A 13,213-nucleotide genomic window follows, 5' to 3' on the forward strand; every position below is an offset into this window, starting at 1 on the left:
AGCCACTGCAGAAACAGGTTTTGGCATCAATTTCAAATCTTTTTTTTTTCTTTTGGTATTGATACTTAAACCATTAAATAAAGACCAGATGCTTAAGAGGCTATAGGCTTTTTTTTTTTTTAAATCAGAGTTGATTTCCTCTTCCCTTTCATCTTTCTCTGATTGCTAATTTTGAGAATGTCTCCATTCCTCTTGCCTCTCTGGAGATCATATCTGACCTCCTCTGCGACTGGCTGGCCAGTGTCATTGGTGAGGTAGTATAGCTAACAGTGACTTAGCAATCACTGGTTGAAACATGCCAAGTTTACAGACAGGAAAACTAGCATTCTGAAATCAGCCCAAGTTACGTCACTAGTCAGTGGCAGAGCATGTGTAGAACCCAGTTGTCTCTAGGCCTGCTCTTTACAACACAACACCACACCATGACTCAACTACAACACAACTCCCTTTATAAGCAGGATTGATCTCTATGTATACTTGTGTCTGTCTACCTATTATTTATTTACCCATCAATCCATTCATCCCTCCATCCATCCATTCATCCACCCATCCACTCACCCATCCATCCATTCCTTCATTCCTCCATGTCTATCCTATTTCTTTGTCTTCAGACTTCATACTCAGAAAAATATATATAAATTAATTTCCAAGATATGTATTCAAAACACATTTTGGTTTCTATAACCAATATGAAATGTGAAGTATTTGTTTCTGTCTTCTGTAAATGTTATTTGTGATTGCATGGGCTCATCTCTGAGAAAGAAGCTATGTAGAGATAAGCTTTGACAAAGTTTCAGCAGAAAATTTTATGATAGAAGATCGTGTCACAGCTTTGACTTTAAAAAGTGTAATTAATTGTTTTTATTTCCACTTCAGAACTGTATGCTACTTGGAGGACGGAAGAACACAGATGTTCCCCTGGAAGGATATTTAGTAACACCGATACAAAGAATTTGCAAGTATCCTCTCCTTTTGAAGGTATTTTATGTGTTTATTTCACTGTAGAATTTTCCTTGTATCTGCATATTTTGCAGATGGTATTTAAAAGGTTTTTCTTTTAAATAATCTGACTTTTGTTTTCTTTTCTTTCTTTTTTTTTTTTTGAGACCAAGCACATGAGTGGAGGGATAAGGGCAGAGGGAGAGAGAGAGAGAGAAAGAGAGAGAGAGAGAGAGAGAGAGAGGAGAGAGAGAGAGAGAGAGAGAGAGAGAGAGAGAGAGAGAGAGAGAGAATCTCAAACAGGCTCCATGCCCAGTGTGGAGCCCAATACGGGGCTCAATCTCAAAACTGAGATCATGACCTGAGCCAAAATCAAGAGTTGGGCACTCAACTGACTGAGCCATGCAGGCACCCCTAAATAATCTGTACTTTCTAAAGAAAAGGCAGATCATAGTTATTGGGGGAAAATGGCTATTTTGTCACATATATATGGAGTAGGAAACAGATCTTTTGGCAAAAGAGACTTTGTAGACTACTTTATAGACTTTGCTCCTTGTAGAAAATATATTTGTTTGAGTTTTATTTAGAGTTAATGCATTAGTTTCAAGATAATCCATTAAGTACCTTATGACCAGTTTATATAGCACTTTATGTACAGGGTTCTTTATCTTAAGTAAATCCACTGTGGGCATATGATTTGATAGTCCCTAAAAATGGTGACTTCTTGATACTAATGAAGTTAAAGTCAAAGTTACATAATTTCAGAGCTTGGTATTTAAATCTATATTACAGGGAATGGTGTGGGTCACATGGGACAATAAATGATAGGAATGACAGTGATAAGCAAACACTACCTCTGGAAGACAGGACATGCCCCATTAATGGTTGTAGGTCCATTGCCTCATTATAATGACCCAAAGTTTTATTCTGAAAAACATACTATAATGTCCTAATTATTTGTAGTATTAAAGCATGTGAATAGATTTGTATGGCAATTCTGAAAATGATGCTTTTGGAGCTATACCATCAGGAACTACAACTACAACATCAGGATGCAGTTTGGGATGGTGGTTGAGCACATGAGTTCTGAGTTCAAATCCTAAGTATTCTGCTTACTAGCTGTGTACTGAACACATAATCTAACCTCTTAAAGCCTTGGGTTTTTATTTATGAAATAGGAATAATTATGATGAAATTATAGCATGTATCTACAAGAATGTGTATATGGATATGTGTATCCATATATTGTGTATACATATATATGCATATCGAAAAGGGATTACATAATAACAATAATTGAACTATTTTAGGCAAATCATTTAACACAGTATGTATTCCATATATATTAACTATTACTACTCATATATATTTGTTTCTGATTTATTTTAATATATTAATCACTACTTGCTATCTAAATTTTAAAAATACTCCAAAATGCTATGCATATATTAACTGGTATTCTTATTGATTAACTCTTTGAGAAATAAATGTAAGGAATTTTAACTAAAAATACATTTTTAAAATTTATTTATTTTGAGAGAGAGAGAGAGAGAGAGAGAGAGAGAGAGAATCCCAAGCAGGCTCCATGCCATCAGCATAGAGCCCAATGTGGGGCTTGATCTCATAAACTGTGAGATCATGACCTGAGCCAAAATCAAGAGTTGGATGCTTAGCCAATTGAGCCACCTTGGTGTCCCTAAAAATAACTTTTTTTAAACTACAACTTCTGTTAGTTGCATAAATTGGGGTTTTGTGTACAATTTCTTTGAAAACAATTTCTCCTTATAGAAAAACAAAGTCAATTGAAGTTGCTCAATGAAGCCCTAGAGAGAAGGTAACATGGGATCTCCAGTTATGCAGAGTTTTGGTGTGGTCCTTAGAAGGGGGGAGGATTGGTGCAAAGGTGACTTATCTTTGTGAGAGTCCTTTTAGATGCCTATTGTGGTGACCCAGATCACTTCAGCTATCCCTGGACCTGGCTTTGGAATCGTAGGCATTTGTTTAAGAGTCAGAAGGGATAGTGATATGAAGAGAAATACGCCATGCCAAGTAGTTGTTCTAAATCACTTCTGGTTAGGGATGGCTGCTGGTTAGGGTTGGTTGATCTGACCTCTCAAAAGATGGAATCATGGACACATACTTGCTTAGGAAGATAAATAACTCATGGTACCTTCAAGGAGTGAAAAGATGTCATGTTTCCCCTCCTTTGGATGATTGTCTTCGCAAAGTAACGTGAAGAACTATTTACTTGTATAGTAGCTATGTTGGTGTTGATGGTTTTCTTTGTTGTACTATTGTGCTGATAATCTCTTTGATTTTGGATGATTTTATTTACTCAGAAAGACATTAGGGATTAGTCTGTGTGTTAAAGAAAAGATATATTGGTCTTATTTGTGGAACTTGAAATCAGCACAAGGCTCATGGAAAGTCACTGACAGAGATTATTACTAGTCATTCATCTTGCTCTTTTACATTATCTAAATTCTCAGTTCCACAGGTACTCATTGGGCACAGTTGCATGGGGCCCCAAATCATAGCCTGCGGACTGACTTGACCACTTCACAAAATTTACAAATACTTCTGCACTTTAGAATTTCTAGAGAAGCCAGCATGTCTCTTCCATGGATTTGTGTTCCAGCATAACTTTTAAAATCTTGTCTTGGGAGTGATGTAATGTGTATTCTTTTGGTGCTAGCTCTGCAGAACAGAGTGTGAACATATTGAATGCAGGGTCAAAGTTTATGGCAAAATTTTCAACAATAACAGACCCCAGGAGAATATAACAACTGCATACTTTCCCACTGTATGTTAAGAATTAAGAGAATTCTTTTAAAAGACTTGCCTTAGGATTTCTGTAATTGTGTTAGTTACATGATGATGGCAACTGTAGTAAAGAAACAAATGACTAATTAAAAAGCAATGTGGTTACAACTGTCTAGACAGTGGGTGAAGATGTTTAATTTTGTGCTCCTAAAAAACAAACAAGACCTTTCAATATATTTAAAAGATTAAAGATTACTCTTGTTCTGATATCCTGAATGGAAAAAAACCATAAAATGCCAAAAAACCCCAAAAAACAAAAGCAAAAAGAAAATTATCGAGAGGCATATGGCAATTCATTCATTACAGAGAATGAACCCAAGTTATTGGTGAAAACAGCATAAATTTCCCCTTTAATGATGGAGTATTGTGGAATTTACACATCATTTATTTTGCTGGAGTGTAAGACATTATTTAAAATTTTTGCTTTATGTATAGCATGTTTTTATAGCTTCTCAAAAATTTATTAGAAAATAAGGCATTTAAATTATTTTTGAAATTTTGGGCTTACTATTCTGTTAAAGACTTGAGGAAAATATGTAAAGTTATATTTCTGGTTGGAGCAGAGGTCAAACTTATAACAACATGTCATGCTGCAGGTGAGATATTTGACAGTTTGAAAGGAGAAGTCTAATTTAGTTTTTAAAGACAATAATTTTAAGGAAAAAATTAAAACCACTGCCAAATGTGTATTAGGGGTAATGCACATTCATTGACTCAACCTTTTATTTTTGATCTTAATCCTAGTGGAGTTTGTTATGTCACTTCTGAAAGTGGCTCTCACGATCTTTGCAGTTTTCATTTCCTGGTCAGTCTGAACCTGCTGTACCAGAAAGCAGAAGATCAAAGGGCGATTTGTTTTTTGTGTATAAACAGGAGTTGCTGAAGCGGACTCCAAGGAAACACAGTGACTACGCAGCAGTAATGGAAGCCCTCCAAGCCATGAAAGCCGTCTGTTCCAACATAAACGAGGCCAAGAGGCAGATGGAGAAGTTAGAAGTTTTGGAGGAGTGGCAGTCTCACATTGAAGGCTGGGAGGTACATTCACTCTACTCAACAATGGAGCTTAAAATAGTTTTGTTATGTCTTAATGCTGTGAATAGAATTGTTGACATTGGATTGAACCATAAATGGTCATTTTCACAGATAATGCCAGAGGGCTGTAACCATTTCTGAAAAGTGCTGTCATTATTATTTTTAAATATCCATAAAGCGGCAGTTAATTGACTTAGTGACAGCCTGAAAGCTTTGTGATAGAGCCACCCAACACTGTATGGGTTATAAGCTTTGGTATTTCAGTATTTGTGCATCTCGATTATCCTTTTTCCTGACTGCCTTTGGCCAACAAGTACATAGCTTGAATCCTGGAGAGAGTTAAGAAGGGGGTTCTGCTCCATACGTGTTCTGTGATACTGTTATTTTCAGATTCTAAATTAGGTGTATGGTGATGGATTTCATTGTAAGCCCACTTAATCTCTCTAAACTTGAATTTCCTCATTTCTAAAATGAAAGAACTATTATGTGATTTTTAAGGTCCACTGAAGACAAAAAGTTTTACAGATTTATGATTAATTAGAGAAAGATTTTTTTAGATGATAAAAAGGCAAAAGAGTGATATTCAGAATCTGTAATACGTTTTCATCTATAGTAACTTTGAATCCCCATCATTTCATGGGGTTGGAGCCCCGTATTATTTTAGTGCCGTATAAAGAATAAACTAAAATTTTGTCTTTAAATTGCCTTAATTGAGATGAGCATGAGCTTTCTTTCAACTAGGATAATTTGTTATTAGAAAGTAAGCAATTAGTATAATTTTTAAAGGCATAAAGTAGATTTAAAATGTTTCCAGTCAAATACTGTATTACACAAATTTCAGTACATTGCTTTTTATCTTTAAGGCTTTATAATTGACTGGTTTGTTTCGTATCTTCAATATGTTGATTTCCGTTTAGATCTAAAATTATGTCTATTCAGATTTGCCAGGAAGCCTCAAACAGTGACCTCTGGGAATTCTCTTATTTATCCACTTTTCACCATGAAACTTTTCAAATGCTAGCTGAGATTTAATCTTTCTCCTCATCTATATTCTTTCATTTCAAGTGTCCAGGGTGACCTCCCGTGTCAGCATGAATGCTACTTATTTCAGTCAATTAAAATGGTTGTGTGTTTTAGTGTTGATTCATGATGATAATTCCTTTCCTGGGGAGCGGTTGTCCTGCTGGGATGAGAAAAATGGACTGAAGTTTACTTTTGTCATTCTGTTGTCAATTGAGCATTGGAAGAAAAACTGAACTTGCTTTGAATTGGAGGGTTTCTCATTGCTATCTGCCAGGCCTTTTACCAAAACAAAACTTCACAGATTCTTCTTGGTACTCTAGGGAAATGGAATCTGTCATTTTTTCTCTCCTCATGTATATCCTAAAAATTGAGTCTACTGCAGGAATAAGAGATTCCTGAAAAAGCATTGATATTTCTTGCACTGAACATGCAAGTTGCTCAAAGGAAGAATATGTGTGGACCATAATGTGTCATATACAGCCCATAGCAGTGGGTGCCTCAGTGTCACCAGCCTTGCTATATTTATAACAAACAGTTGGAGTGTAAGAAGGAAATGGGGCATCAGGACAGAAAACAGGCTGCAGGAAATCAGAAATGACTACAGTTCCAGCACGCACAGAGGAGATAATACGAATGTTGGGTCCCTAAGAGGGCAGCAACATAAATTCTACTGGAGCAGGATTTGAAAATGATTGTGTAAGACACAGCCATAGGTGCTTTGGGAGGTTTTGGGGTCTTGAGGGAATGCACGCTGGAGGAAGGCACAGCCAACTGGTTGGCAACTTGTGATCAGAACCTGATTCCTCATCTCAGTCCACCACCTTGGAGAGAGTGGGAAAGTTGTCGTAGTACTCAAGTCTGGTTCCTTCCAGGAAGTTTAGGAGAAACTGCAGGTAGGATTCCCAAGGTAACACAGGACAAAGGGACACAATTGTGCAGGATGAATGCAGGTTCTGGGAGGGACGGGGAATGGTTAAAGAGCTTTCTCTGAATTGCAAACAAGGATTACTGCTCAGCTTGCAGACAGCTTTGTGTTTGTTTCGAGTGGCTCTAGTGGGGTTAGGACAGGGCCAAGGGCAGATGTCAGGTGGCATGTCAACTAGAGAACACAGAGATCCTTAAAGAGCTTTTGAGGTGAAGAGCCTTGAGCTGAAGTTGGGAAACCTGTCCAGCTCCTTCCCTGAGCTTCCTCAGGTCTTTTAGGACCACCTTAGAGATGCCACTCTTTCTCTAGTGACCAAAATTTCTTGAATGGACTCCGAGTCTGATACACCATGAGTTTGCACTATTTCCACTTGAGGTGGATTATTTATTTCAAATAAGTCACTTAATTTTCCAGGGTCTTATTTTCCCATTAATCAAACGAAGGCTTTTTATAGTAAAATCTGTCAGGTATCTTGCCTATCTAGTATTTTGCATTATAAATTATCATTACATTCCTTTATGTTAGGCAAATAAGTGATTGAAATTTATGACTCCCAAATCAGATGACAGAGTGAAAAGGCCTGGTTGTTGTTCACTGTTAGACGGGACTCTAACCCTTGGTTTGGGGATAATGCATCAAACCTCTCATGAGAGAGGTTAGTGCAGTGTGGGTTAGTGCAAGAGTCAAATGAAATAAGTGGAAGCGCTTTGACTACTGTAAAATGCTATGCAAATAAGTAGTATTTTAAAGCTCTGGTTCAGTGGTAGGGTTTTACCCTTGAGAAATTCCCGTTTGTCTAATATATGCACCTGTCTACTGAAGGTGTTATATCACTCCAGTTAAGGTTAGATAGTTCCAAGCAACAGAAACTAAAAGAAAAATTAATTTAAAGGATATGGGGTCATTCACAGGATCAAAAGAAAAGCTATATTCTCAAGGGTGTCTAGGTAGCCAGAGCTGTCAGGCAGGACCTTCAGTGCCTTAGCTAAAATGGATAGGCTCTAATAATTTTTTCCACCCTTATATTATGTCACTCAAGATTCAAGATCAAGATCTAGGATTCCTCTAACTTGCCTGGCTAAATTTGCTTAGGGGAGGACAGAGGTCCTTGATTGCCAGTCACCCACTTTACTTTTGAGGAAATGCTGATCTTCCATTGTATGCAATCTTGGTGAGTCTTAAATAGTTTGCTGAGGTATTATAATCCCCATTACACAGATTTTCAAAATGAGGGCTATATAACTTACTCAAGTTCTTATGACTAATGGATGGCAAAGTTTAGTACGAAAATAAACAGACTGGTTCTAAAGCCTATATTCCTTGTCACCATGTAATATTATTTATACCCATCAGATAAAAATGTAGCTAATTTGTGGGGCACCTGGGTGGCTCAGTTGGTTAAGCATCGGACTCCTGATTGTAGCTCAGGTCATGATCTCACAGTTCATGGGATTGAGCCCCATGTTGGGCTCTGTGCTGACAGTGTGGAGCCTGTTTGGGATTCTCTCTCTCCTTCTCTCTCTGTCTCTGCCCAGCTCATGCTCTCTCTCACTCTCTCTCAAAATAATTAAATAAACATTACACAAAATTTGTTTTAAAAAATTAAAATTATTATCTAGATTAAGTTGGTTGCTTGCCCTTTAAAAATAAATTGATTGTATGGGGCACCTGGGTGGCTCAGTTTGCTGAGCATCCAACTTCAGCTTAGGTCATGATCTCCTGGTTTCGTAAATTTGAGCCCCACATCTGGCTTGCTGCTGTCAGTGCAGAGCCCGCTTTGGATTTTCTGTCCCCCTGTCTCTTTGCCCCAACCCTGCTCTCTTTCTCTCTCTCTCACACACACATACACACACAGTCTCTCTTTTTGTCAAAAATAAACATTAAAAATTTTTTAAGTAAATTGATTATAAAAATTAGGTTTTTGTCAGCATTTATGTAGTGACAGACACCACAGAAGATCTGTGGGTTAATTGTTCATATTTAATTGCCTATTATTAGCATAATTTATTATATCTCAGTTTTATGTCTTATCCTACATTCAAAACATTCTACAGGATATTCTACTGAAAGTAATTGTAGGACAGTGATTAGTGTGGTTGGGAAGGAAGTTTATTAGCTGTTTAAGCAGAGTCACTGATTCATTCCATAGAACAGAACCGTTCTCGATGTTGGTGGGCTTTTTGACTGACTGATAGTGTAATGATCACTGTAATCTTTGGAGTCAAAATGGACTTTGTCAACAAGGGAGTATCAATCAGCATTATGTCATTTGGTAGTTTAGCTTTACATTCTTCATAGGCCTGTTTGGGATAGATCTCTTAAATCTGAAAAAAATATATATTAAAAGATAAGGGGGAGAATTATTAATATATGAAGGTGTTGGGAAAAATAAGATCAAAATAATTATTGTGTTTTAGGAAGTAAAAACAATCAGAATAGAAATTTGACACCTCTTGGTTACCTTTTTACATGGAGAAATATAATGGTACAAGACCATTTTAAAATCACCTGTTGCTGCTTTATGTTTGACTAAGTTTGTGTCTGACAGTGTATTGACTTCAAGTCATGTTCTCTTATTTCATGAGTGTGAGTCTAACAGAGGTGGTGATGAGACCTGTTTCTTTCATCTTCTCTGTAAGGTGATTTAGTGGATACACATTTGTCTACTGTCTTGAAGCAGACTTGATTCTTAAGGATAAGTGGTTTGGGAAAAAGACCATTGAAAGTGAATCTATGTAGAAAGGGGAGCAGAAATTCCTAAGTGGGAGTGGGGGGGACGTCTGATTGGGACTTCATTTTGGTTAAATGAAAATTTATGTTATTAATTTGTTTTATCTAATATATATGACATAATTTGGGTAATAACTTCAGTTAATAAACTGTATCTCAGGAAGAGTGAATCAAATGCTGACTCTTGAGGGGTGGGGGAATACATCTTATGACATTATGTGATAACATGATGTGATAGTCTTCACTTAATGTTTAACTTTTCTAGTATTTTTAAAAGAGTTTTTGAAAGAATATTCAAATGCTTCATTAATTTTCTCAAGACACTCCTTTGATGTTGAAACCATTCTCTTTTGAAACACCCATCTAGTTGTCATTCTTGTCACTTTTCTTTTCTTCCACCATGAATGGGTCTAGCTCTGCTAAATTATCATCTGTCAGTGCTTTGCATATGATTGGGGAAGTTTCAAGCCCTCCTGTCATCTTTCATCTTTGCTAAGTTTATGCCCTTCTCTCTGCAGTCTGTGTTTTTCTGATACTGACATTCAACATTTAGTTGACAAGATGAATGAGGTAGACTCTGGTGTTAAGCAGGGAGAGCCGATGATTGGGTCAGATAATTATGAATAGTTTCATTTTATAATGGTTTTTGCCACCTCATTGCTGCAAAGAATCAGTAATGAACCCTTATATAACATATTAAGAGAACTTGTTAACATGAAAAGATTTATGCTTTCAAATGGTCCAGATATGGTTTAGTGATGATATTTTTATTGCGTTTATTCAGAGGATAGGGATTGTTTTATTATTGCAGTGTTTCATAAGTCATGATTTTAATGTTTGAAGAAACACTAGCAATTAGAAAAGGAGCCATAAAATAAATGTACATGCTTCTGTCTTTTCTGGCTCTTGTCATTTTCTGAAAGCATACTTTGGCATCTAACAAGTGCCCACCTATGAAAATTCATCCTATTTACACATCAAATTTTTTAATGGTGCTTTGACATTTAATAGTTTTTCATGTATGCTGGCTATCTAATTGACAGCTGATTATATACCTCAAATTGTACAATCAAAATTATTCAACTTTTAACACATTAGATTCTGAATTGTTATTATTTTCTTGCTGGTTCTTGTACCATGAGGCACACACGTTGAGAAGCGGAGCCATTGGTGAGCAATGTTGCGGACACAGACTGCCTCCAGGTCCTGCTCTTAATGACTTAGGTCATTGTTTGCTCTATCCGTTTCAGACTGATCTCTTCACCATATTGGAAAGTGGTATTTAAATAGTGTACTCCATCAAGTTGACACTGAAGAATGATTGAAGCCTAAAACCACAACATGGAATGAACTATATAATTAATTATAAACATACATAATCATAAATATACAGCTCTCCCTGATAATCATCACTGTTAACTCTCACCAACTCGCATTTTATTAATGTGTGGTGATTGCAGTGATCACACTGCATTTAATTCTGTGTTTACATATCTGTTTCTTCCACTAGTATATGGACTTCTTGGGAACAGAGGTCATGTCTCAAGCTCTGAGTTTCCAGCATCTAGGGCAGTGTCTGATCCATAGTGGGTTGGGTGGTAATTAAATGCAGATATAATTATATGATAGTTATGTATTCATTATCAGTGGCTTCTCACTATTTTTTAATACTTTTGGCCCTTTTGGATAGTGGCAGTGATTCTGACCTGGTTCTGTTATTTGTTTCATTTTTATGCTACTTTGATGATCTCTTATCCTCTTTAGCATCCAGTTTTGGCTTATGGTTCTCAAATGTATACCATGGGGGAGTTTTTACTTCCTCATATTAGAGTTGAGCACTGTAGAGTTATTTGAAATTCAGTCTTTGTGAAGGGGTTTCCATAGTGCAGGTTCTGTTTCTTTTGTCTAAGGGCAGATGTGGGTGGGCTTCCCTCACTGTATTTCACCTTTGCACTGTTGGGGGCCATGGTGAAGGACAAAGGATGAGGTAAGTTACCACAGGTTGGAATAGAAAGAGAGAAGCTTTTGGAATGAGAAGGACGAGATGAGTAGACTCCCACCCCTGGTCACAGTTATTCATTTATGGTTACTTCTCACCTTGAACCGTCAGCCACCTTTCCTTTCCTGATCTAATAAAAGCAGTCAGGGTTAGAACCATCCATGTAACTTCATTGCTAGGGTTTTGCTGTATTTAATTCTATAGACACAATTCATCAAAAGCATGATTTTACATGACAAATGTAGCTTCCTAAGTGGAAATGCACATTAAAAACGCTAAATCATCTAGATGATAAAAGTACATTATTTTGGTTAGTTTTTTTTAAGGGATTGCTAAGACAACAGAACTCTGAATAGTATGGGTAAACACATTATTTAAAAGTGTCTGCATTAATTTCTACATATACATATTATAATATGTGTAATGGCTTTAAAGTAGTTCAAATTAATGATTTATGCAAGCCCTCTTACTTTTTAAAAATAATTCTTTTACACCTTACCTCTCAAATATTAGTTTATGACTGTGATATAGCACTGTACTGTTAAAGTAGCTTATTTTCATGGGTGGTACTTTTTTCACAGTCACATGAAATTCAGTCTTTGTAACAGTATTTCTATAGTTAGACTTTTTCAGCTTTTTTTCACAATAAAATAATTTTCTGCCTTCAAACATCTATCTACATGATGACCTATGAAACAGTGTACAAAGCTGATTTAATTAAGTGTACATCTTTCCCACCCTCCCTCCCCGTTCATTCCTTCTCCTTTCGTCCCTTCCTCCTCTCCTCCCTTCCTCCCTTCCTCCCTTCCTCCCCTTCTCCCCTTCTCTCTCTCTCTCTCTCTCTCTCTCTGTCTGTCTCTCTCTCTCTCTCTCTGTTTTTGTAAAACTTCAGGAACAGAGAAGCCAACTTGCTACGGATTGATACCAGGAGAAAAGTGTTTAACACATTGCCTGGCATGTTGTAGAAATGTTGAAAACCTGACTTTAGCATTCATCTAGAGAAAAGCATTTATCGTACATGGCTGTTCAATGACTAAATATGGATTTGTCAAAAAATAGACATCTAGATTTAAAAATTGGCATCAGTAATGCTAGATAAAAGATAAAATACTAACAGGTCATGTAACAATTTGCAGGTTTATAATGAATATTCACCAGTGATGAAATACATCACAGGTGTAACTGTGACCTGGGCAGAGACCTGTGCTCACCTTTATCTCCATGTCAGCAGGCTTGCTATACTGTGCACTTGAGCACCTGGGCTCAGGTACTCAAAGCCTCCAAAGCAGTTTTGCTTAGAGTGTTGAGAGAATACCACATGCGTCAGCATTTGTTGGAATGGTTTGGGACCCACGCCAGATTCACTCAGGTTCAATCTCTGAGGGTAGTGCCAGGGAACCTGAGGATTTTAAGAAGCCCATCAAGTGTGTCCCCCAAACTCTAAAATTTGAGATCAGTGCCCTAGAGGCTTTGCTCTCTTCTGACGATATGCCTGGCTTGTTTTATTGCTTCCACGTTTTTTATTTTCTAGTTCACTTCTCTGACATTGTCATTTTGATAGACTCTTGTGCTCTTGACTCTTACCTAGCAGTCTGATGCTCATAGCTGTACTTGATTTCAATTTCTCCTGTGAGTTTTGTAGCTTGGCTTATTTATCCCTAACCCCGGAAACTCTCCTGGCATTTCTAGGTAAATGAAAAAAAAATTACACATAATTTCAAAATATCATAAATTTCATTTAC

General features: G+C 36.9%; 1 protein-coding gene across 1 annotated transcript in view; it reads left to right on the plus strand.

The window, feature by feature from the left end:
- PREX2 (phosphatidylinositol-3,4,5-trisphosphate dependent Rac exchange factor 2) overlaps positions 1–13,213 on the plus strand; it is a 291,402-nt gene that overhangs the window by 80,580 nt on the left and 197,609 nt on the right. The window contains exons 5-6 of the mRNA XM_047073746.1: positions 877–978; positions 4,636–4,797. Of these exons, the coding sequence (XP_046929702.1) occupies positions 877–978; positions 4,636–4,797 (264 nt within the window). The remainder of the gene's footprint in view (positions 1–876; positions 979–4,635; positions 4,798–13,213) is intronic.

The sequence above is a fragment of the Lynx rufus genome, unplaced genomic scaffold, assembly GCF_022079265.1.
Source record: "Lynx rufus isolate CCGP_SWC_20201006 ecotype Redwood Valley unplaced genomic scaffold, mLynRuf1.p SCAF_12, whole genome shotgun sequence".
In the NCBI taxonomy this organism is placed as follows: Eukaryota; Metazoa; Chordata; class Mammalia; order Carnivora; family Felidae; genus Lynx; species Lynx rufus.